Here is a 25,173-nt window from a genome sequence, read left to right on the forward strand (position 1 = left end):
GATTATATGGGTTTCTATTTGCACCATGCTTATAAGCCAACATTTACTTTGACCTCAAATCTAAAGTTAATTTCAATATTTTTTCATTAATTTATTTTTTAGTTTTGACTTTTAGATAGCTACAAATACACATATATAGAAGTTTTATTCCTAAATTATTTTCTATTTGTAGAGTCGTAATCGAAGTCATTGATTGATATATGAGTTATACATCAACAAAACAAAATCTTCTAGTAATAGTTATGGCGGTGTTATAAATACATTTCAGATCTATTATTAAATGTGTATGTATATATATTTATCCATGCACGTTTATATTTCCTGTCCATTGCATACTTCAGAATTCATGACTTTATTGTTATCTTCGAGCAAAACTACTCCATCTATATTTTAATAGATAACTTTGTTAACTTTTTGCCATACCTTTCACCATTAGCCTTATTGAAAGTGCAAATATATGAAAATATAAATTATACCTAAATATATTAATTAATAAATCAAATCACAATAAATAAATGATAATTACTCAAGTTAAAAAAATGAATGGTCAAACACGTGATAAAAATTCAACAACATCATTTATTATAACACAAAGGGTGTATACGGTTACCTCTGTGAGAATCGTGTTACTCTCTCCTGTTAAAAATATTTATTGTTTAAAATAATATTTGGTCAAACTTTTAAAATTCCTAAAAACAATTTTTTGTTAAAATAAATTTACAAAATATAATAAATTTGTGATATATATTATGATAACACTGTTCGAGGATAATCTACGTGCATCATTAGTCTTATTTTCGAACTAAGCATTTAAAAATTATGGATGGTCAGAACTTTAGAAGTCCGACCAAATATTATTTTAAACAACAAATATCTTTTACCGGAGGGACTATTAAGCAAGATTGGAGGTTTTGCAATGCATGCACTGGTTAAGTTAATATGAAAATATGAACTCAGAAAATAAATGCTAAACATTAATAATGTGAATTTGGTGCTAGACAGTTTAGTTGGAATTAGGTTAAGATCGAGCATGCTTTTAAGGCATTTTTGGTTTGTGGCTTATAAATTAAAGAAACATAACTGATGTAATAACATATTTACTCTGTTTCATATTAAAGTCATTTGGAGTTTGTCCTAACTCAAATAACTTTAAGTTTTATATGAAAATGTACTAACAACTACAAAACCAAATTAATTTCATCAAATCCATGGCTGAATACATTTCTATAGTAGATTTATTTTGAGTTAAGTGCTATTTTTTTTTATAAAATTGATCAAACTTAAAATTAAATGTTTGATTTAGGATAAACCAAATATGAAATTGAGGCAGCATAATTTTAGGATAAAACATATATACTTCAATTATATTCTTAGTCCAAAAGCGAAGGCCGAGTGATGAAACAGCAATAAAAACCCTAAAAATTAAATTGTAAAATTTGGTTTTAATTAAAATTTTAAATTAGATGAATAGGCCCAATAATTTTCCAATTCCAACTTTCATCTAATCTATATAGATCAACAAATTTGAAAACATAGATATATAATAGGGATGGTGTGCTTATATCAATAAAAAAAATTAGCATTTACTGTAGACATTAAAGTTCTATATACCTTTAGCAATAAGCTAGTATTGAGCAATATTAAAAACTCAAGACACTGTTTGCGACCAACAATACTCGACTGGATCTATTGTGCCTTGTCCTCTTAAGCTGCATGCTACCTCTTGTTCACCACCGTATCGTTTTATGTTTATTTGCTTACATTACTGGACCCATGTACCCACCGCATTCTCGCATCACCGTTCGTAGCTTGTTGTGCCCATCCATCATCACTATAGGCAACTTTGGTGTGCTTGCACACTTCTATGTTGTATCTGAATTAAGATTCAGTACGGTCATAGTTATAACTGTATTACAGGGGCTGCATGCAATCGTGGCCATTCATTTTTCCAGTGAACGTCTGAAATCTGATGCTACAGTAATACTACAACACCTCCTGTGTGCGAAGAATAGCACATAAAATCTTGGTCCTTACAGCCTCATAAGATGTCCATAGCATGACATGTGATTAACAAGCCCCCTCTCCCCCCAAAAACAAAAATAGTCACAGTATAGCTATAATTTTTGGTCTTATAGCTAAGATCAAGTGAACTATACATGTCTAAGCTCTAAAAGTATTTTCACTGTCAGGAATACTTTTTCAAGAAAAAAACTTAATGGCATATTTACAAATAAAAAATAGTTTATGAATAAAATTTTTATATACGTGTTCTTAGCAACTTAAAAGCCAAGTGTGAAAATAAACTACGGTGAAAAAAACTCTAAAATCAAGGTTAAATTTAAATTTTGACTTATAACCATAAACAAAAGCGAAAAGATAAACGTGTCCGAACATTGGTCAAACAACATGTTTTTAACGAGAAAAGTGAGTGTGCTTACTGTGTTCTCATCAAGTGTATCAAAAGTTCCCTTCTGAATTTAGGCAAGGGATTTCTATGGATGGCCTTCCTCCTCGCTGGGCTCTCACCTGATCCAGCTCGCCGGGCAAGAAACCCTCCGTGATTGGTCGTTAACGAACGCAGGCCTCCCAATTATTGGACCTCGACCGCTCCTAAATCCCCTGCCCTCCAAAACAGGTTAGCCGAAACAAGAGGCACGGATGCAAAGCCGCTCAAAAACAACGGCAAAAAACACATTTTTTTTCCATCTGAAAAAAACATGTAATCTTTCTATCCATCACACATACAGAGGAAACGAAGAGAAAAAGAAAAAGAAATCCAAGGAGGGAAAAAAATTGGCCGAATTCCATCCATAAATAGTCCCCCCATCCACTTGCGATTTTCGCTATTGCAGCAGCTTCGCTTCCGCTCGGTTGCTGCAGCCAAGGCCTTCGTTCTTGGAAGCGAGAGAGGGGGAGGGAGGAGAGGAGGGAGGCAATTGGGTGAGCCTTTTGGGAGGAAGAAGCTGCGTGGGGCCACCAGCCTTCCTCTTGCTCACTCACCACGTTCTCCTCTCACCAAACTCTCTCTTATCTCCTTCCAAGATCCCAATCCTTTCTTTTGTTTCGTTTCGTTTCCCCATTTTTTGTTGCTGCTAGAGCCATTGCTTGATCTTTCAGCTCGTTGCAGTGCTCTGCTCCCGTCTCCAGCTGCAGAGATCCCGCCTCAGGTTGGGGAAATTAAGCTCGGATTTAGCTCAAATTTGAGGAGTTTTTGTTGGGTTGATCGGTTCTTGGCTGTTCTAATCCAAGAAATCCCCCTGCTGGGCAACAAGTGTCCTGCGTCCCCGTGTTTCCTGGGCCTCGATTCGATCGAATCCCGTCCAAATTTCCCCCCTTTGTAAAGCTGATCCCATCGCGTCACCCGCACGGCTTGTTCGATCGGAAAGCAGCGTGAAGAAAAAAGGGCTAGTTTTTTGATGCGATTCTGGTCGTAGCAGCAGCAGCAGCATCAGCAGCATCGGCTTCCACTGGTTGGTTGCTTATTTATAAGGAGCAGCGCCCAATCGGAGCTGCTGCTCCACCGCAGTAGCGGCGGCGGCGGCGGCGGCTGGTTGGTTTGCTTGGCTTTTTTCTCTCTGATCGATGCTTTCCCTGCTCGCCACCTTCGCCTTGGCCTGCCTCGTCTTCCTGTCGAAGCCATGCGCGCGTGAGATGAGACTGTTCCTCTCGACGCTGTGCCAAGAACTCGCCCTCGCGCTGCTCGGGTTCCTGGCCGGGTTCCGGCTGCTGGGCGGCGTCGGCGCGGCCACCGCCGCCACGGAGGACGCCATGCCGCTCATGCCGTCGTTCAAGAGGAAGCGCGCGGCGGCGGCCGTGGTGGAGACCGCCGCCGAGGAGACCGGCGAGCCGTCGGTGCTCGACCTCCCGGAGCTCACCATCGAGTGCATTCTCGCCAGGCTGCCCCCCGCCGAGCTGCGGAACATGGCCGCCGTCTGCCGCTCGATGCGGGAGCGGTGCCGAGCCGACCACCTCTGGGAGCGGCACATGTCGGAGAAGTGGGGCGGCGTGCTCGGCCACGCCGCGCGGGAGGAGTGGAGGACGTACCTCGCGTCGGCCAGTGAGACGGGCGGCGCCGCGGGGTGCTCGCTCGGCGGCGGCGGCGGCGGCGGCGGCAGCGGCAGGCACCGGAAGTGGCTCGCCGCGCTATCCTGCGTCTGCCCGGTGGTGTCCTGGATGCGGCCGAGGGCCGACGGCGGCGGCGGCGGCGGCAAGTCGGCCGGCCCTGTGCTGGATGATTCGGTCATGTCGTGCTATCTGTCCATGGAGAGCGGCAAGTTCTGGTTCCCGGCGCAGGTCTACAACCGTGAGGTATACTTCGAAATCAAATATTTTGCTCTCATGCCTTTGCAATTACTAGCAAGCAGTTTCATTATTGTCACCATGCATGCTTTGTTTCTGTTAATACTCATTATTGCTTAGTTCTTATTATTAATCTGTTGATGAATTTTTGGAAAGGAATACTGAAGTTTATACCTTAGTTTGGTTTAGTGGATTTACCTCTGTGTGTCCAATTTAACTTAATTTAGATGAGCTCATTATGCTTCTTTAGAATTTTATCTTCAAACTTTTAGTTGTTTGGATCAATGGATTTGCCTCAAGTGTCCAATTGAACTCATTTATGTCTCTATAGAATCTTATCTTCAAACTTTTAGTTATGTTTGATGAAGCAATCCTGAGGCTTTCTGTTTGTTTGCAGCATGGGCATGTTGGATTCATGATGTCATGCTACGATGCAGAGCTCAGCTATGATTTCCACACTGATACCTTCCGTGCAAGGTACTAACTGCTTCCTAATTTTAGCCATGGTTTGAATGTAAATTGTGGGTATGTCCTTATGATTTTGAGGCAAACACACATAGCCGCATGAATATTTATATCATCTGAAGTTTGTTTCTACAAGCTATCTAACTAGGCCTTGAAAACATTGACATCCCAGGTATCCACCGCACGGACGACGGACTGTAGTCTTGGAGGATGGGGTACAATGGGATAGGGTCAGGGCACCTCCAGTTAACACTCATGCGCATGACCTGCATGTCTCTGATTGCTTACATGAGCTCCGCCCAGGAGATAACATAGAGATCCAATGGAGAAGGAACAAGGAATTCCCATATGGTATGTTCCCGAGCACCCAACAATGCAAATGCTTTGGGCAGTGCTAGAAGAACCAATAAACATTTCCATATGGGATATGCTAATCTTATCTGATAGTGATGAGGAGTATTTTACCAGTGGAGAGTGTGTTCATTCATATGTTGCTATGTTTGGCAGGCTGGTGGTATGGAGTTGTTGGCCACTTGGAGTCATGTGATGGAAGTGAGCACTTTTGTCGGTGTCATCTTAGTGGTGAGAATATCTTTAATCCCAAGGACTAATTTATTTAACTTGACTAATAATTACAAAGTTAGTTGCATATATATATGCCTTTTGGAGCCACGACCCCATCAACATGCCAGCAAAGTCTAAAGAATGTTATAAAACAACATCATGGCCTCAGACTCATTTTGCTCATTCATTTATTAAAGCAAAGTGTTACCCCCCAAAATGATGACTTTAGCTTATGTTTGACCTTAATTTTGCTTTATGGAGCATTCTATATCATGCATATCACTATTAATTTAATTAGATTTTTGTCTATCCAATGTTAAGTTCTGCTGTAAGGTTGATAACATAGTTGACATGTTTGTGAAGACAGCTGATAATAGTATATGTATGCAACTACTTCGTTCTATAACATGCTTAGCTTTCATTGACTTACATTAATATGTTTTTGTCATCCATGGTCTGCCTGATGTTCTTTGAATAAATGTAATCTGGTTCTTGACCAATGTCGTACGATGAGGGAATAGTCTTAGTCTTTGCACTACTGCCACTGATACAGTACAGGGATGCTTACAAACAATTCCTTTCCTTTTGAGTGAACAAATAGAACTTGTATGAGTTTCAACTCAGTTATACTTGAATCCCAGTTAATGATAACAGAGTAAAATAGCCAATATTTCTATGCTATCCTACTTTATTGTTCCTTGACTCTTTCTGAAACTTACAAACTCCTGCATAAACATTTGTTGCAGACACTGTTGTGTTGGAGTTCAACCAATACACACCTGGGTCAAGATGGAGGCAGGCGCTGGTGAACCGGAAGGACCACAGGGAAGAGGGCAATGAGGGCGACGGCTTCTACGGTGGAATCAGGAAGCTCCGCAGCAAGGATGAAATCTCAAAGTGGAGACAGTTGTGGCCAACAGACATTCTTGAGTAGCAAGGGCAGATTATCTCGCCGTTATTATTTCACCAAGTTGCCAAATTGATACTCTCTCCCATTGATCAATCTGTATCATGTACCCTGACGCCGCCCATTTCCTCCCACTCAAGCTGTATACATCCACGGATTGGAGCATGGGGTGACAAAATCTGGTAGCTGGGACACTGTTGTGAAACAAAACTTGTAAGGCACAGATGCACAGATTGCTTCCGGTAAAACGGGCATTACTGAGCCTGTCGATCAAAGTCTACAGCCATTGTATGTAGCTGCACTGCTGCAGCCTGTGCCTCTGCATGTTGTTGTAGCTGTAGAGCAGAAAGATCAAATGTAAATTACTACACTCTTAGCTCAAATTTAATTTACGGCATGTCAGTATGCCGTGGCTCACGGTTAGTCAGTGCTTTTCTTACATTCTGACCTCTTTAAAAAAATATTCTTTTGTTTACAAATGGACCCAATTTTTCTAAGCACTTTTGGCTTGAGTATCCCATATGTATGTAATAATGTTTTATAAAAAGCTAAATTGTCGAATGGATATTTTATAGGACACCAACTGTATTTTACACCGACCTTTGCCCATTGATACAAGGGCTAGTGTTACTCTTACTGCATTAGTGATATAACATCATTTATTATAATTTAAATGCTATTGAATGTAATTGTTCTAGACTGATAAATAATGTATGAACGTTTCTTTGTTGGATACTAAAATTTGTATTTCTAAAAATAAAATAATTTTACCCATTTTGAATTAAAATTTTAAAATACTATAAATCTGAATTATATTTAATTTTTGAAGATGATTATCTTCCTTTTCAAATAAGCATTATAGTGTGTAAAAGGTAATTTCAAATCTTCAAAGTTACTCCCTCCAAACTTTTTTATTTGACATTGACGTCAAACATTTGCAATCATATGCTAGTACATCTTAAATGGTAATTATTTAAAATATCATGTTCTGTAAAAGAAGATTCAAATATTTCAAAATTTAAAACAAATTTTATTTTTTATCTCATGTATAATTTTATGGATTTAAAACCACCATTTATTTGTTTTATAAAATTCAATAACTGTTGCACCTTCCTTACTGGCATGGTTTAAATTTAGAAAGCTTGATTATGCATATTAATACTTTTCTTGGAGGTTGTGTTTTATTAATTAAGATGTGAAAATAAATAAAATAAATTAATGGTCAAGATTAATCGTTAGTTCTTACCACCGGGCAAGTACAACGGCGAGCCAACCACGTCTGTTTAGCTATGCATGCAGAGATTTTGTCCTACGTGGCAGCAATTAAATGAAAGAGAGAGTAGCCGGCGTTTGCTTCGTCGAGCTCCCAGGCTTGGAGACGATTCGGCCGGGCGTTGTATGAACTCGACGACGGCGGTGGCAGATCGATTGCGTCCGCGCACCAGCGTGATTTCTTCTTCCCGCTGTGCTTTCGTGCCAAATCGACCGAGGAAGCATCAGCAACTTCTTCCCGCCTTGCTTCCGCGCCAAATCAACCAAGGAAGACGGCGGCGCACGGCGTGGTTTGGCGATTTCCCCCTCCGCGTAGTGATTCGTCCCTCTGCCTGGTGAGATTCCCCTCCGCCATGTGAATCCCTTCCGCTCTATGATTTGCAGGGAAATTTAACTATTTGTCACTTTTATAAGTGACAACGCCTCATTTATCACATTTATATTTGTTCTTACAAATTTACCATGGGATACCATGGGAAAGATATGATTTTCTAACTATTTGCCACTATCGCCAATGTGGCATGCCAACTAGGATTGACAGTGTGGCACATGATCATGAAATGTCCTTTTTGCCCTCCCTTGCATTTAACTCTCAGCCATTCCTACTTATCAAATTAATTAAGTGCTGGTTGCTACCGGAGGCGAAGCAGCACTCTCAGTCCCTCTATTTTCCTTTAGATCTAAACTTAACCAATTAATTAAGTGCTTATTTTGTTTAGGTTTGGAATTATCTACCCCTCTGTCCCATAAAGAATTAATTCTTTGGTTTTTATGTCAAGCGTTTGACCATCCGTCTTATTTAATTTTTTTAAAAAATTAAAGATTAGTCACACGTAAAGTACTATTCATATTTTATCATCTAATAAAAATAAAAATATTAATTGTAAGTTTTTTAAATAATATAAAGAGTCAAACATTATAGGTAAAAATTAAAAAAATAATTTATTTTTGGACGGGGGAGTAGTTCATATAGGTCAATATATTCAGATGTATATGTCCTGAGTATACTAGTTCATCCGGTTTTTCCCGATTCATGAGCTCATGTATGTTTATGTTGTTCTTGATTCAATTATTTTCTTTTTTATTTTCACCGATGAAGGGGCATTTTCATCTATTATAATCATACTGCCAATTGATGTGCTAATCTCATTGCCTGACTCCAGTGAATCAAGAAAGGATGGAGCAGCCAAGTCATGGGGCAAAAAGGGCATCTGGTGACATTGTTTCAAGCAAACTAGCTTAGTTGGCATGCCACGTTGGCAAGAGTGGTAAAAAGTTAAATTCTCCTGATTTGCCCCCTCGATCTGCTCAGCGGAGATGGCCTCATGAGAAAATTGCCAAAACACCACCCGTAAAGTCACTATCTAGAACGCCATTAGTAAATAAGAACTCTCCAAAACACCGCTAGTAAACAAGTTAGTAATGCCAAAACGACAAAAATCAAAAAACAGGCATTAAAAGTGACCATTCTACCCCTAAGCCTTGTATTAACCGCATATTATTCCAGAAATTAATAAAAAATATAAAAAGAATTTATTTTTGAATAAATAATCATAAAAAAATATGAATAATTATTTTTTGGTGCAAAAAATTAATTTCTGGAATAATATATTGCTTTTTGAAGACTTCATGGTATTTTTTTGCACGAAAAAACAATTATTCATATTTTCGATGACTATTTATTCAAAAATAAATAATTTTTACAATTTTTATTAATTTCTAGAATAATATATGGCTAATACAAGGCTTAGTGATAGAATGGTCACTTTTAATGTCTGTTTTGTGAATTTTGGTGTTTTGGCATGACTACTATTTATTAGTGGTGTTTTGGAGAGTTCTTATTTATTAATGACATTCTGAAGAGGGCTGGTGTTTTTACCATTTTTCCTAGGACATACAAATTGCCAAAACACCAGGACATACAGCAAAGACAAAGGCAGAGGGGCTGCGCCGCGGGGGTGCAGGCGCTAGAGGCAGGCAGGAAGGGGCTTAGGGCGTGGGGCGCGTAGGCGGCGCAGGGCATGAGCGCCGCCGCCGGCAAGCGCACGCGCAGGCCGCGCAGCTGTGCAGCGCGGTAGGATGCAGGCAGCAGGGCAGCAAAGCAAGTTAGCAGGCCCATGCTTTGCTAACTTGGTTTGATGATTAGAAAAAAAATTGATTTCATTTACTGATTCATAACCCGTAAGTTTGTTCGTATACTGATTTGGAAATTTGTGATGTTATTCACTAATTTAGAAATTCGTGATTTAGTAATTGTTAGTTTGTGATGGCAACATGGCAGGAGGCAAGGGCATGGAGGTGTTGGCTGGAGGAGGGAGGAGCTTGGGCTCGACAACTGCGGGGGCACAACCAGCTCGACGACGGTGACCATGGATGGTCCGTTCCCATGGTTCCCCGGAGTGCAAATTTTTGCCGGCGGCTCGACAACGACATCACCGTCAATTTATCCTCAAGCTCTGGATCCGGCAACATGGTAAGGAATCGGCCACATTTTTCAACTTCATGACTTGGTCATTTCATATTTATTGAACTTTATTTATTTTGATATGTATACTTGTGACTTGCTGATTTCTGAACAATTTAACCACTTGCAGTCAATGGCAGTAAACAATTTCAGTCACTGAGATAAATTCATTTTAATGTGTTTTACTCCAATATTGCTATCATTTTGCCAATACATAATTTATTAGATCACCCTCAACTGTACTGACATGAAAATTTTCAACACTGTGTTGAAAAGTTTAGAAATAATGATCACTTTGCCGAACTTGTTTCATATGTTCAGAATCTGAAAAAAATGTTCTGAAGCTAGTATTGTCTACAAACTTATTGTTCCCTAATTCAGTTAAGTTTATGCTTTTCATAGGGACCATAGCCCACACCCAAATGGTGATTTTATTAACATGTTCAATCACCAGCCTCAGTTGTCACCTCATATGTCGATATACAAGTGTTATGACAGATGCTGAAAAGATTGAACATGTCGCTGCTTTGAGATGTTTCAGGAATAGGCTATTTCCAGATAGCAACTAGAAGGTACACCGGCTAAAATTTACTGTCCATGTTAGCATAAGTATTTTTGATAGCCCTTGCTGTTAGGATTGGTGTTAACCCATGCTGCCTGCAAGCATCAACCAGATCCAAATTATATATGTAAGTTAACTTGTGTTCTTAAATGTTTTGCAGTGCAATATGCTCACTGATTTTTTTATCCGAATATTGAACATACAGGGACCTAATTGATGCAACATACATGGACCTCATCTCAAGATGGTGGTCCTGGTAATGAGAGGTGGACAGCTTTTCCGTTTTTTCGCATGAAGAAATCTCAGACTTGATGTAATATTTGAACTAAATGATCTGTAGCTATGTGTTATGGTGAACTGACTCTAGTCAGTATGATAAGTGCAATATTTCAGTTTTTATGAATGTGAGATTGAATATATGTACAATTTATATACTGATTTGAGTAGTTCTTGATTAGAATGTGAACCGTTCTTGATGTGAATGTGAGCATTTTTTTTGATGGTGATAGAAAGCAACAAAATGACATACAAATATCAATGCGTGCTTGATGAGGATGTATGTATGCATTAAAACAACCTAAAGACAACCAAATAGACGACAATTATCTAAACTGTTGTATAATTTATCTGTTTTGCTGTCTATATGTATCAAATGGACCGCTTGTGTCTGGACCATTGTACTTGCCCTAGGAAGCTCCATTGTGGAAACTACTACTCTGCATGTTAGAATGTTCAGTATGTTAACAGACTCTGAACCTTGAACTGGTTCATGATTGATGAAGATGCTGATACTTGTGATTTTTTCTTATCAGGCAAGAAGGATTCCAGCACAGCAAGTTGAGTTGAAGAAGCTTCAGTTATCAATTTATCATTACAGATTACTGCTATAAATCAATGGAGCACATCAGACACCATCAAAATTTTTCACTCACACGTCAAAATCTGTCGATATTACAAGATTTCAAGCCACTGCACAAACGTAAATGCGACATAAAAAAAACCAAGCATCTGCTTCCAATCATTCTACTACATGCTTGAACCTGGAAGCTCGTAGCAGAGAGAGCGAGCGAGCAATGCCGGTGGTGGTTGCATCTCCAATGGCGCTCTGGAGACCAAGCAAGTCTCTATCCTCGTGTCCTCCGGTGATCCGGCGACAGCGAGCTCAGCTCAGGCACGCGTGGTCAGCATCACCTCTGCTTCTGACGGACGGAGCTGGGCAGCCGAGCACGGCGGTAGCCGGAAAGTGAGGCTCACCACCGTCCTGTCGATCGCGTTCTTCGCTTGTTGGCGGCGGCGGTGGCGTCGTCGTGGCCGCGTCGACGCCCTGAGGGTTGTCCGTCGAGGAGAGGAAGCATCAGGATCACGGCGATTCAAGAAGCGATAGCTTGACAGGCTGAGACGGCCGGTGTGCGTACCTGGTCTCGGCGGCGGCGACGGCGCCATCGTCGGCGGCGGAGCGCGGCGCCCTTGAGCCCTCGGCCAGCCTGTAGAAGGCGTCGCGGAGGCATATCCTCGTCGTCCTGGCCATCTACAAGATCGAGCAGCCATTTTTCAGAGTCTCGTCTCATCTCATCTGGGAGGCAGAAGAAGAGAAATTTGCAGTGCTGCGCTTCTCCGGCGAGGCCACCATACCTGCACCATCACCTCCTCGAGCTCCTCAAGCACCACTTCTTCCGATCCCGGCGGGCTCTCCGGACAGCTTATCTCCGTCGTGCTCAATGCAGCCTGCAATATCAGACCTGATCAATGGCGGTTCTATATCTCGGAAATCAAAAACATTTCAGGGTGCCGGCAGATGGGAAATTGCTCAATTTCAGGGATATTCCGGAGCCCAAAGAGGTTGAAATTTGAACAGATTCTGTATAAATTTGAATACTACTTGTTTCAGAAAATTTGGACCAAAAAAAGGTTCATAAAACACATCACCTTGTTCATGGAGGAGGTGTCTGTAGCTCCCACCATCTCCAGGCTGCTTGGATCAAGCAGCAGCTTGCCGCCATCAACCATGGTCAGATCATCATCTTGCAGGCCATGGCTGAAGTAGAGAGGGAAGCCACAGGTGTCCATGTCATCTTGATCCAAGTTCACCTCCTGGTTCTTGGGATCAGACACGAGAGCGCCGCTCGGCATGTGCTCGTAGGACAGGAGCCTGTGCATGGAGTCCGGGAACATGTCGAGCGCCTGGAATGGAGCATCCATCCTCCTCACCTCCTCATCTGAAAACTGGCTTCTGAAATATGCAATACAGGTTCAGGAAAGCTCTTCGATTTTCAACCATGCACAAGTCGCATCAACCACAAGTTAATGTTGATCACATAATTAAGTTGTTCAATGAGAGTACGAGACCACAAACAGATTATCACTAATTGTGCTGCAAAGATGAATTAAACAACATGCTAGATTGATAACTGACAAATTCACTCACAAGACATATTCTTCAGACTCGGTGTGTTGTGAGAAAGATAATTTCAGGCCAGTTTTTAGGTTTAATTTTACAACGCAAAGGATTTGCAGCAGCCACAATGAGAACCACACAATTAAGTTATGCAAATAGTAATTAGTACAGTACATACAAAAACATGTCGTTTGTTTGCTCGATGTGTAGTGGCTCAAACGGTGATGGATATCCAGGTTGCTCTTCTGAATCTGAAGGCACTGTACTGCACTGTTCAGAGGTGCTGAAAGATTGCGCGCCGCCGTTGTTTCCGTAGCTGTCTGAATACATGCTTGCCGTGCTCAGATCTTCGGATAACCTGGAATCCCACAGTGTCCAGTAAATTCCTTGCTCTGCTCTTTGGTTCTCAAAGAGTTCATCAGCCAATATGCTTCCACCATCTGGTAGGAGATGGCATGCCATGCTACTCATCTGAAAGGGAAAAAAAGAGGAGATTTTGGATCATCACCCAGAAAGAATTAAACTTTGAAGTGAAATTCAGGACTATTTTTGCATCTTTTATGCCACCTTTTGAATTAGTGGTGAAGTTAATTAGGATATCATTCTCTCTAATTTAGTCAGAAATGTCTTATTGTCAATTATGTGAGACAAAAATGCATCTTCAGCTTCAAAAAAATTACTTAGCAGAAAGGATCAAACATCAAGACAACCTGAAACTTCTTTTTTTCTTTTTTTGAAACCGAAGCCAGCTTTGCTGGTGTATTAAGAAGAAGACAGAAAGTTAATTACAAGCTTGAAACAAGAACCAAAAGCCGAGGCCACAAGAAGTGGTGATTGGCGGTAAGCCTGATAGATATCAGAAAGCTAAATCAAAATCAAGCTCCCAAAGTAACAACAGGCTTCAAAACACACCAGATCACCCAGGGTTTTCGTTGCCAGGAAAGGAGTAAACCAACAGAGAGGAACAGAGGTTGCTGTCATCCATCCTCCCTCTATTGCCCAAAATTTACTCCTGCCAAGATGTTTTCCCCAATCAATTTGATCATCAGCCAGTAGCCAACCAGCCACCCCACCCTACTAACATTTTTTTTTCTTTCAGCTCTCTACTACTCAATCATGAAAGAATTCTACTCCATATGCCACAGCAGCAAACCAAGAACACAAACCAAATCTGCTGCAAAAACCAAAAAAATAGAAGAAAAAAAAAAGAACGCCCTTTCCTGCGAAGAACAGAGCAGGGACCACCTAACCTAATCAATCAAGATCCACCGCAGAAGACGAACAAATTTACTCACACAAATCTCCTCCTCTCGCTGGATCCTCGTGTCCTTGATGCGGCGGAACTCGCAGGAAGCGTGTAGCCTGTAGGCGCCCAGCCGCTACTGACAGAGCACGAGGGAGGAGGAGGTGGTGCTGGTCTTAACCGCCCAGCCGATGAGGATGACAGGTGGGACCCAGACGGTACCGGGGCCCACATGTCATGCAGAAGAACTCGTGGGGGGTGGGCCCCATGACGTCGGCCGGGGTGCGCCTGTGAGTCATCTCACGCTACTGCTACTCGACGGAGAAGAAATTCGTGTGGCTGATGAAACGCGCGAGTCGATTGGCACAAAAGGCGATCAAAATCTTGGCTGCCGCTCCGCCACGTGTCCATGTGGGCCCCACCGCGTCTCGGCTAATAAAAGATGGGTTAAACAACACCACCACTGCTACTGCACTTGCGAGGAGCGTGGATTCTAAGAGGCCGCTTGGAACTAGCGATTTTTTTAATATCGGATGCACGTTAATTATGAGTATTAAATATAGACTGATAATAAAACTAATTGTATAAATAAATGTTATTTCGTTAGATAAATATTTTAAGTCTAATTAAGCCACGATTAGTTTATATTTTAACTTGTATGTTTGCATCTGATATATCACATATTAATCTATCTTAACAAAACAAGCAATAATAGACGAGTGGATATCGCTCGTTCACTACTTGCGAGCTAATCTTGACCTCCCAAAACTCAAAAAGCAAAAAACGAAAACAAAGACCAGCAATTCACATCACATCAAAAGTTTCGAATCAGCATTCAGGTTTTGGAGGATCAGATCAGAAGCTGGGTTTGCCATTTGCAGCTGCAGGCTCATGATAGTAGCATCAGAGCGATGATACGGTGATCTTTTGTCCTAATTCCTATACATGTGCAATCAACCGAGGCCAAAAATTTCCAATACTGAGACAAAAAAACCAAAAAGCAGCGGAGGCGGAGGCGGAGGCGGTGGCGGCTGCGGCGTGGTGATCGTCGGCTCAAGCCGTCACCGCCGGCGGCGCCGGCGGTGGCGGCTGCGGCGGGAGGAGCTTCTTGGCCGGCGAGTGGAGGGACACGGCTCCGAGCTTGGGGCTCGCGTACTTCTTGTACACCACCTTCTGCTTGCTCTCCGGCGCCGCCGCGTGCAGGCTCACGAGCCGCCTCGCACACTCCCTGCAAGTTTCAGTACGTAAAAATATGGACGCCAAGAAAGTTTTCATGCCAACTGGAAAAATCAAAGTAAAGCAAATGCAGGCACTAGTTTTCTTCAAATTGTATATTGCATACACATACAAAGTTCTTGGATTAGCCTGAAGAGCCTAAGTTATATTGCATACACATGGATGCCACTAATTGTCCAGGACCGTTCAGCTGAAATTTTTCAGTAGTTTGACAGTTCTTGGAAGAGAACACGACAGAGTGATGATAATCAAATGAAAAGGCAGCATTTGAATATGAAATTTAAAGAACACAACAGGTTAGCACTTATTCAAACATGGAGTAAACAACATGCTAAATTGATAACTGGAACCCCTTTCTGGGCGTGCAGCAACACAACACAATTCACTCAATGGTCATATTCTTCAGATTCAGTGTGCAATCAGATTTCATAAGCAAAGATCAAATCGTGAAGAAGAAGACATACATCAATTGTGGCTCAGCTAATCCGGTGTGGTATTCCAGAAGATCGTTCCATAGTGGGCTCAGGCCAAGGGTACACCGAGCAGCGTAGACGGCAGCGGCTGCTATCACCGACGGCGCGTAAAAGAGCATAGAGTACTGAACCAGAGCAAGCTCAGCATAGAAGAATGTCATGTTCTCCAGCTGCATTGACAGAAAAAGAATGATGCATTTTACACACCAACGATGTATAAGCATCTGCAGCGAGAAAAGTAATGGACTATGCTTGTTACCTCCTTGTCACCCAATGCAGCTTTCAGGTACCGAACAAGGAACATGTACATTGTTGGAACAGTTAGGTTCCACTGGAGCTTGTTCAGTATGGACTTCTCTGTGCTCAGAACCTGCTCTCTGCTGAAGGAGTTGTCTGATATGCAAAGGAAGTCCTTAACCTGCAAAAAGGACAGATCAATTGTAAGACAACACAGCTAGTAGCAAGTTGAACAGCAAATGCGAAAATTGGACAGCATCAGTGATGTGCACAAGTGGAATGAACCCTACCAGTGGTGCCCAAGTCTCCTCGTACTTGCAGGCTATCAACATGGCGCTTACTCCGACAAGCTGCAGCTCCTTTCTCGGCACATTCTCCATGGATAGGTACTGATCAATTATGTAGACAGTGAGGTAGAGGGTCTCTGGCATGAGCGTAAGCCTGTAGTGCACTTCGATGAGCCAATCAGTCAGGATTGCTCTCATTCTTTCATTGATTTCGGTCTGTGAGACCATGTAGGTGCAGAGAGGCCGGCACGTATTCTGGAGAAGCAAGCAGCAAGATTACCTCACTAATCAATCACTGTTCCATCAGAATGTGACATAAATAAGTGGACCAGAATGGAAGCTATCCTCACCTCAGTGCTCCTGTAGAATCTGTAGATATCTTCGACGTAATCAACCACTGCCAGCTCATTGTGAGCATCAGATGCATCGATGTCGCATGCCGGCGCCTTCTTCGGGCTGGTGATCACCCCATCAGAAGCCTGTGTTCAGATCAAGTTCAGCGAAAATGATTCTTCAGATAAAAACACTTAAGCTTACAGTACACATGCACCAACAGCATCAACCAACACAGACATACCCTGCTGCACTTGGTCAGAATTGAGGTGAGCGTGTGGATTGGTGCCCTCCGGGAGGGTGCTCTCTGGACTGGATTCTTCTTCTGCTTCTCGGAGTCTGAGCTGATCACAATGACTTCGGGATTTTTCTTGCTCTCATTTCCTTGCTTGGTTGGTTTCCTGCACTTGTCAGGTGCTGCAACCGCTGCCTTCTGGCGATTCACGACGGGCAGGGCAGCCCGGCCATTGACGAGATTACTGACGTCGGCGAGGGCTCGACGGATTCTTGCTGGTTGCTGAGCAACCGTCGTGGTCTTTGGCCTCCTGACAATCTTGGCGGCGTCTGCACAAAGTCGAAATTTTAGAGCAGAAACAGATAAAGCGCCAAATCGCAAAGGGAGAAATCTAGTAAAATTAAGCACGGATGACATGGATCAACTAATACGCTTGATGAAAGCATCCTATAATAATAGTACAACACATAAAGTGCAATTGAACGAACAGATGAAATCTCAGGATTCTGGAAATGTTCCAGCTTTATTGTGCAAAACCAAGAAGAACAACGCAGTCCAAACCATTGCGGCATCTCCATATCGAAAGAACCCGAAATTTCTTTCAATTCAAGAAATCTACTAACGCAACAGCAATCTGCATCCACTACGGGCACACGCGTTCCGATCAAAATTGGGACACATGCAGATATGAAACAAGATTATCGAAAGATGCTCTCTTTACGCCAAATTAGAACAAGAACCCGTACCAAGGCCACACGATTTCGCAAGAACACATCGTCGATCCTAGAGATCCTAAGGGCAGCCGCCGGACCAAGAAACCTCCGAAAGCAAAGAAACCCTCCCCACCGCACCACCGCCACCACGAGAGCCCAGCAAGAACACGGCAAAGAACACAGAGAGGAGATGATCGATAGCCATACCACCCTTGGGTTCCCGAGCAGGAACATCTCCGGCGCCCGCCTGCCTCCTCGACGCCATCGCTCGCCGCGGCTCCAACCACCGAGCAACGCACGGATCAACGTAGCGTGCTTCGCCCCCTCACCTTACCTCGCCTCCTCCTCACCCCGCTCTCGAATTCTGCTCTTCGCTCGCTCAATGGCGAGAACGCGAGATGGTTTTGGTTCGAGAGGAGATCGACGACGGGAGAGGGAGAGGCTTGGTTTGGGCTGTGGCTTTGCTGGCGATAGGAAATGAGGAAATTTTACCGTGACGTGTCTCCAACGGTCAAATTTTTTATTAATGGAAACCGATGGCGCAATGGAGGTCCGTCGGATCGCTGATCGGACGGTGGGGATTCGCTTTGTCGAGTTTTTAAACCGTTTAAACGAAGGATGAGAGGAGCAACGGTAAAAGGAGTTGGGCGGATACGCTGGGGGAAGTAAAACGCCCGGAGATGGAAAGCGTTTGATAGGAGCACTAACGAAATCTTCCCGTTTTGTTATTGTGATGGCTTTTACGTGGCTGACATGTGGGCCCAATCCACCTTTCAACGATTGGGTACTAGGGTAAGGCTACGCGACGGCTCATAATTTCTAATTAGGGATGACAATGGGTCGGGTCGGGTCGGATACGGGCGGAGTAGATACATGTTCAACCCGATATCCGTCCATGAATACCTACCCGTACGTGAATTGCTTAGCGGACAAAATATTATATCCATATCCATGCCCGATGGACGCTCGGGTACCCAGTGGTTATTTTGAAATAAACATATCCTTAATATCTTGTCCAATATACATACCAAAAAATAGTAAAGAAACAATGAACTTAAAATTACAAATAAAAAGAACAATGATATCAAATCATAGTATCACACTTGGAAATAGTGAACTACTAACCAACCATAATATCACAATGAAATATATATGGTTTTTATATGGGCCAATTAAGGGAAAATTATATTCGGGTCGGGCACGTATTACCCATGGGTAAAAACTAAAACCCGGCCGCTACCCATGAATAAGCAGTTGGGTCGTGTGCGGGTATGTCCACGGATAAAAAATTATGTCGATACACATGCCCGTCGGGTCGGGTATCCACAGGTACCCATACCCGTGGATAAAATTGCCATCCCTATTTGCAATTGTGCCATCGATGTATTTGCACTAGAACCTAGGGTACAAGTTGGCACGCCGCTTGCAAAGAGTTGAGTGAATCATGCTGTAACCACAACTATGTTATTGAGCCGGTGAACATAAACTGAGTAAACAAAAAACAAAGGAGTCCTGCATAGTTAAGCGTTTTGGAAGGATATGAACGTAACAAAACACATGGACCCGTTCCTCGTCAATTCGGATCCTCTGCAGTAGCATGTGCTATTGCAGAGGGCTACGGTAACCAGAATTTGGATCATTTTTTTACCATTGGATCAAAACCGACGGACCAGATCTTCTGCCACAGTAATTAACAGTGTTTGCCACCGCCTCGAAAATACTGTGGCTACAGTATTTTGTTACTGTTCATGCTGTTTTTTACCGTGCTTCTCACATAATCAGTGATTACCCGTTCCTCGCTAGTAGCAGGAAATGAAGTAAGTTGTTCACGGTTTGCATGGTATCTATACACAGTAGAAAGTTCCATGCATAGCAATTCTAAGCAGTACAATATTCGTACTAGCAGAGGTAAACATTACAGATTGTCATATGTGGCTTTGTTAATAGTTGGTCCTTTATTATGTAGAAGTGGAATACGTAGAATAGCTACAACATATCGCTTCCACAAATTGTTTACATTCATTTGTTAGGTTATCAACGGCTGACTGCCAACTTGAGAAGAATCATGATGGCTAAATCACCTTCTGCAGGCTGAATCTGAATCTTGACTTATTATCCATGAGCAACGTTATATGTAGTGTACTGAAAATTACTTTATGAAGTACACCTGTGCTGTGTTGTGCTGATGTTTGGAGCACTGAAAATTACTTTATGAAGAAGTACACCTGTGCTGTGCTGTGCTTATGTTTGCACCTAGTGCTCCTCCAAGCAAGTTTCTAAACAAATCCAGCTGAAATATTCAATTATGTTGCAATGTCATAAATATTAGAGCAATTTTACAGGACTTGAGAAGATACCGAGAGGTACTAGTACCAAATTTGGTACCTCAGTACCTTCTTAGGGACTATAAAAATACTCTAAATATTATCATTAGTTAGTTTTGGGCACGAAGGATTGTATAAAGCACCATGGAGAGAGCACGCTGGAGATCCTGATCCATCTGAGCCAGCTGATGTCCTAAAGTTGCTGAATATAAGCCTGCAATATCATTGAATATGAGTTTAATTAAAGCAACCGAAATTTTTTTTTACAACTAAACTTCCTTGCAGGTGATTCTTAAATTGTTTATCTTGTTTTGCAGCTGTCTTTTATACACAAACTCTTGCTAGACCTCTTCATCAAGAAGAGAACAATTAGCAACATGAAATTCCAAGACCTCAACATCAACAATGATTGGCTAGTTCGTGCTCTTTCCCTATGGTTATAGGGGTGATTATAAAACCAAATGAAATATTTGTAAATAAAAAATAATTAAAACTTTTATATACATATTTCTCGCAATCTAAAAACCAACGTTAGAAAAACAAACTTCGGTAAAAAACTCTAAATTTAATGTTAAAAATTTAAATTTTGGCTTATAAGCATAAATATAAGTGAAAAGATAGGGTGATAGTTCTGCACCGATTTGAATCTTATTGACATTAACCAACTTTTGATTAAAAATTATTAAAGTAATAATAAATTGATATGACAGGAGCCATGGGGAAAAATCCACTCACAAGTTGGAGTAGTTGCTAACTCTTTCCACCGCTAAAATATTGTTAAATGAAGAGCTACGTCGAACTAACATATATACCACTGGAATTTAGTACCAATTTCTGCACATTCAGATTCAAATGACATATTTGCACATTCGGATTTAGTACTAATCAATTTGGCATGGATAAGCTAGTACTGTTAATCAGATTGACAGGTAATTAACCAGCAGTGCTGGTTGAATTAGCATTTTTAAGGGTCCCTCTCCGGTGCATTATACTACCAGTAGAACTAATCTCAGTTATTATTAAAAAAGTATATCTTATACTTTGTTAATTAATTGATTAGTAGTATTTCATAATTTTTTTGGCAATAAAGATCATAATAAAAAGGACCCATTCAAATTTGGATCAACGGTGTCGATAAAATTAGAATGCACTGAAAACGGATCCTTTTTTAAAGATTTCCAAAGCAACATTAGAATTGCATAAAGTTGGCATACCGTTAATAAACACTCACCACGATTAAAGAGATTATACTGTTAGGAGGCATTTTCGCAAATATCCTATTAGCATGTTAGCGTGCTGTAGTGAAGATCAACATACAGTAACTGCAATTCCGATATATTTTTTCATCATACACATTTTTTCAGTTCAAAACTGTTCTTACCAAATGAAAACAATGCCAGTTTCTACCGAAACACAAATCTTATCATTGGGTTAAGTTTAAATAAAGTCCAACCCAATTTACAACATTAAGTCTTGGGTTTTTCCATTATTTACTATAGAATTTTCTTTTGCACAATTTATTTAAATAATGGTGCAAATAAAAAAGAAACACATGGGAGGTCAAGGTTATAACTAAGAGCAATTTTATAGTATGTGAGTAGGTATCAAGAGGTACCAAAATTTTAGTATAAAATTTAGTACCTCTCGATACTTTAGATAAGCACCAGAAAATTGCTCTATACTAAAATATATCAAGAACCATTGAGTTGCCCATTCTGACATCTAGAGCATTAACCTGAAACTTTCCTACTATCACCCCCTGTCTGGCCTGTCAGCCTATAGGACAGAAGGGAACATGAAAAATAATTGTAAGGACATGTTCTAAGGCAAAGTCTGCTGCAGATTCTGGTCTAATCCATGCCAGCAACGACAATATATTTTATAATAGTACGCACAAAGGTGAAATTAGATATGATTTCTTCGTTAACATAATAAAATATTTTTATTACGCTACTTTTCTTTTATCCACCCCTACATAACAAAATTTTCTCTAATAAATACTAAGAGCCGATGACAACGACTTTTTTCTCTCTCTCCTTCACGTCACTAAGTTTGCTTACATGGCGATTAAGAGAGTCAGCTAATAAACACCATTGTATGTGCTGAAACCCAAATTTTAATAGCCAACACATAAAACATCAACTTCACCTTCCATTGCCTCATTGTTGTTGTCAACATATTTTTTTCAAGCTTGCTATATAAAAAGATCAAAATAGCAAAATTAGTGATTACTTACCTCGAAATGCCGTCCCTCCTTCTACTCCTGTATAATCATCCACGTGTTTTAGCCTTCAGACAGCAAACCGAGCGTTTAATGGAATAAAGGGAGAATCACTATGGCACCTCTAATACTAAGTGCTTGGGAAAGTGCTTAAAAGCAGCGTTAGCTCGGCACTATACTTAAGAACACATTTAAGCAACTCTGTTTAGCACAGCATTGGAGCACCTCTGTTTAGCATCGCGTTGGAGGTGCCCTGAGTAAACTATTATGTTACATCATACTAGTGCTAATTAACGGTTAAAACAACTGGCGCAGAGAATCCCTGCCGTCTGATCAGCGATCCGACGGACCTCCATGGCTCCATTGCGCATCAATAAAAAAAATAGGACCGTTGGAGAGACATCATGGGAAAATTTCCCCAAAATCCCATCGCCTACAAAGCCACAGCCCAAACCAAGCCTCTCCCGTCGATCTCCTCCCGAAACAAAACCATCTCGAGTTCTCGCCATCGAGCGAGCAAAGTGCAGAATTCGAGAGCGGGTGAGGAGGAGGCGAGGTAAGGTGAGGCGTTGATCCGTGCACGCTACGTTGATCCGTGCGTTACGTTGATCCGTGCGTTGCTCGGTGGTTGGGGCCGCGGCGAGCGCGCGATGGCGTCGAGGAGGCAGGCGGGCGCCGGAGATGTTCCTGCTCGGGAACCCAAGGGCGGTATGGCTATCGTCATCTCCTCTCTGTGTTCTTTGCCGCGTTCTTGCTGGGATCTCGTGGTGGCGGTGGTGCGGTGGGGAGGGTTTCTTTGCTTTCGGAGGTTTCTTGGTTCTCGAGTTCTTGCCGTCGAGTAGGAGGAGGCGAGGTAATGCGGGGGGTGAGGTAAGGTGGGGGGGGGGGGGGGGCTACGTTCATTATCTTGTTTCATATCTGCATGGCTCCCGATTTTAACCGGAAGACATGCGCTCTTAGTGGATGCAGATAGCTGTTGCATTAGTAGATTTCGTGAATTGATAGCAATTCTGGGTTCTTTCGATATGGAGATGCCGCGATGTTTTGGACTGCGTTGTTCTTCTTGGTTTGGCTCAATAAAACTGGAACCTTTCCAAAATCCTGAGATTTCACCTGTCTGTTCAATTTCGCTTCTTGTTCTCCCTGCTGTATTATTAGTAGGATGCTTTCATCATGTGTATTAGTTCATCCTTGTACCGTGCTTAATTTTTACTAGATTTCTCCCTTTGCGATTTGACGCTTTTATCTGTTTCTGCTCTAAAATTTCGACTTTGTGCAGACGCCGCCAAGATAGTCAGGAGGCCAAAAGACCACGACGGTTGCAAGAATCCGTCCAGCCCTTGCCGACGTCAGTAATCTCGTCAATGGCCGGGGTCCTTTGCCCGTCGTGAATCGCCAGATTGCCAGAAGGCAGCAATTGCAGTACCTGACAAGTGCAGGAAACCAATCAAGCAACGGAATGAGAGCAAGAAAAAGCCCGAAGTCATTTTGATCAGCTCAGACTCCAAAAAGCAGAAGAATCCACACGCTCACCTCGATTCTGACCAAAAAGTGCAGCAGGGTATTTCTGTGTTGCTTGATGCTGTTTGTGCGCGTGTATGTAAGCTTAGGAGTTTTTATCTGAAGAATCCTTTTTTGCTGAACTTGATCTGAAGTTCTGAACACAGGCTTCTGATGGGGTGACCAGAAGCCCGAAGAAGCTCACAATGAGCTGGCAGTGGTTGATTAAGTCGAAGATATCTACAGATTCCACAGGAGCACTGAGGTGAGTATAGCTTCTATTCTGATGGAAGTATGTAAAAGTGATTGGTTAGTGATTAATCTTGTTGCTTGCTTCTCTAGAATACGTGCAGGCCTCTCTGCACCTACATGGTCTCACAGACCGAGATCAATGAAAGAATGAGAGCAATCCTGACTGATTGGCTCATTGAAATGCACTACAGGCTTACACGGACTGTCTACATAATTGATCAGTACCTATCCATCGAGAATGTGCCGAGGAGCTGCAGCTTGTCGGATTGGCTCATTGAAGTGCACTACAGGCTTACGCTGACTGTCTACATAATTGATCAGCACCATCTTGATAGCCTGCAAGTATGAGGAGGGTTCATTCCACTTCTGCACATCACTGATGCTGTCCAATTTTTGCATTTGCCGTTCAACTTACTTTTAGCTGTGTTGTCTTATAATTGATCTGTCCTTTTGCAGGTTAAGGACTTTCTTTGCATATCAGACAACTCCTTCAGCAGAGAGCAGGTTCTCAGCACAGAGAAGTCCATACTGAACAAGCTCTAGTGGAACCTGACTGTTCCAACAATGTACATGTTCATCATTCGGTATCTGAAAGGTGACAAGGAGGTAACAAGCACAGTCCATTCTTTTTCTCACTGCAGATGCTTATACATGATTGGTGTGTCAAATTTATTATTCTTTTTCTGTCAGTGCAGCTGGAGAACATGACATTCTTCTATGCTGAGCTTGTTCTGGTTCAGTACTCCATGCTCTTTTATGCGCCGTCGGTGATAGCTGCCGCTGCTCGGTGTACCCTTGGCCTGAGCCCCACTATGGAGCAACTTCTGGAGCACCACACCGGCTTAGTTGAGCCACAATTGCTGTATATCTTCTTCTTCACGATGTGATCTTTGCTTGTGAAATCTGATTGCACACTGAATCTGAAGAATATATGACCTGTGAATGAATTGTGTTGTTTGGGTTCCAGTTATCAGTTTAGCATCCTTGCACAACAAGTGTTAATCTGTGTTTTTCTTTAAATTTCATATGCAGATGCTGTCTTTTCATTTGATTATTATCACTCTGTCTTGTTCTCTTCCAAGAACTGTCAAACTACTAAAAAATTTCAGCTGAATGGTTCTGGACAATTAATGGCTTCCATGTATATGCAATATATCTTAGGCATTATCCGTGAACGTTGTATGTGTATGA

At 41.9% G+C, this 25,173-nt stretch overlaps 4 protein-coding genes and 1 pseudogene across 11 annotated transcripts; 3 read left to right on the forward strand and 2 right to left on the reverse strand.

Annotated features, from left to right (window-relative positions):
• Positions 1 to 2,644: 2,644 nt before the first annotated feature.
• On the forward strand, positions 2,645 to 6,674 carry LOC102714501 (F-box protein At2g32560-like). The gene is made up of 5 exons (XM_040522373.1): positions 2,645 to 4,308; positions 4,697 to 4,776; positions 4,937 to 5,115; positions 5,272 to 5,346; positions 6,075 to 6,674. Exons 1-5 carry the CDS (start codon positions 3,583 to 3,585, stop codon positions 6,260 to 6,262), a joined length of 1,248 nt encoding a protein of 415 aa, XP_040378307.1. The 5' UTR covers positions 2,645 to 3,582; the 3' UTR covers positions 6,263 to 6,674.
• An 863-nt stretch (positions 6,675 to 7,537) lies between these two features.
• On the forward strand, positions 7,538 to 11,034 carry LOC107304790. Of its 6 annotated transcripts, none has more exons than XR_001550848.2 (5): positions 7,538 to 7,842; positions 8,671 to 8,775; positions 9,789 to 9,980; positions 10,374 to 10,660; positions 10,739 to 11,034. XR_001550848.2 is itself a non-coding variant. In XM_015840402.2 (3 exons), the coding sequence occupies exons 1-3, from the start codon at positions 7,634 to 7,636 to the stop codon at positions 10,791 to 10,793; spliced, it is 456 nt and encodes a 151-aa protein (XP_015695888.2). In that variant the 5' UTR covers positions 7,538 to 7,633; the 3' UTR covers positions 10,794 to 11,033. The 6 variants fall into 6 exon arrangements, 1 of the variants encoding a protein (XP_015695888.2); XR_001550849.2 differs by lacking the exon at positions 8,671 to 8,775 and having other exon boundaries at positions 10,374 to 10,543; positions 10,607 to 10,660; positions 10,739 to 11,033; XR_001550847.2 differs by lacking the exon at positions 8,671 to 8,775 and having other exon boundaries at positions 10,739 to 11,030.
• Positions 11,035 to 11,440: 406 nt separating this feature from the next.
• On the reverse strand, positions 11,441 to 14,303 carry LOC102707637. 3 transcript variants are annotated; one of them, XM_006645711.2, is made up of 6 exons: positions 14,224 to 14,303; positions 13,107 to 13,399; positions 12,460 to 12,763; positions 12,166 to 12,258; positions 11,949 to 12,061; positions 11,441 to 11,857 (listed from the first exon to the last, which is right to left on the reverse strand). In XM_006645711.2, the coding sequence occupies exons 2-6, from the start codon at positions 13,397 to 13,399 to the stop codon at positions 11,701 to 11,703; spliced, it is 960 nt and encodes a 319-aa protein (XP_006645774.2). In that variant the 5' UTR covers positions 14,224 to 14,303; the 3' UTR covers positions 11,441 to 11,700. The 3 variants fall into 3 exon arrangements, with proteins under 3 accessions (XP_006645774.2, XP_015689689.1, XP_015689653.1); XM_015834203.1 differs by having other exon boundaries at positions 14,179 to 14,303; XM_015834167.1 differs by lacking the exon at positions 14,224 to 14,303 and adding an exon at positions 13,841 to 14,163.
• A 617-nt stretch (positions 14,304 to 14,920) lies between these two features.
• LOC102707921 (cyclin-B1-3-like) lies at positions 14,921 to 18,133 on the reverse strand. Its single transcript, XM_040528092.1, has 7 exons — positions 17,893 to 18,133; positions 16,982 to 17,301; positions 16,755 to 16,883; positions 16,408 to 16,659; positions 16,140 to 16,298; positions 15,872 to 16,050; positions 14,921 to 15,399 (listed from the first exon to the last, which is right to left on the reverse strand). The coding sequence occupies exons 1-7, from the start codon at positions 17,948 to 17,950 to the stop codon at positions 15,225 to 15,227; spliced, it is 1,272 nt and encodes a 423-aa protein (XP_040384026.1). The 5' UTR covers positions 17,951 to 18,133; the 3' UTR covers positions 14,921 to 15,224.
• Positions 18,134 to 22,880: 4,747 nt separating this feature from the next.
• Positions 22,881 to 24,942, forward strand: LOC102708203 (annotated as a pseudogene).
• The last annotated feature ends 231 nt before the right edge of the window (positions 24,943 to 25,173 follow it).

Source organism: Oryza brachyantha, chromosome 1, assembly GCF_000231095.2.
Source record: "Oryza brachyantha chromosome 1, ObraRS2, whole genome shotgun sequence".
NCBI classification, from domain to species: domain Eukaryota; kingdom Viridiplantae; phylum Streptophyta; class Magnoliopsida; order Poales; family Poaceae; genus Oryza; species Oryza brachyantha.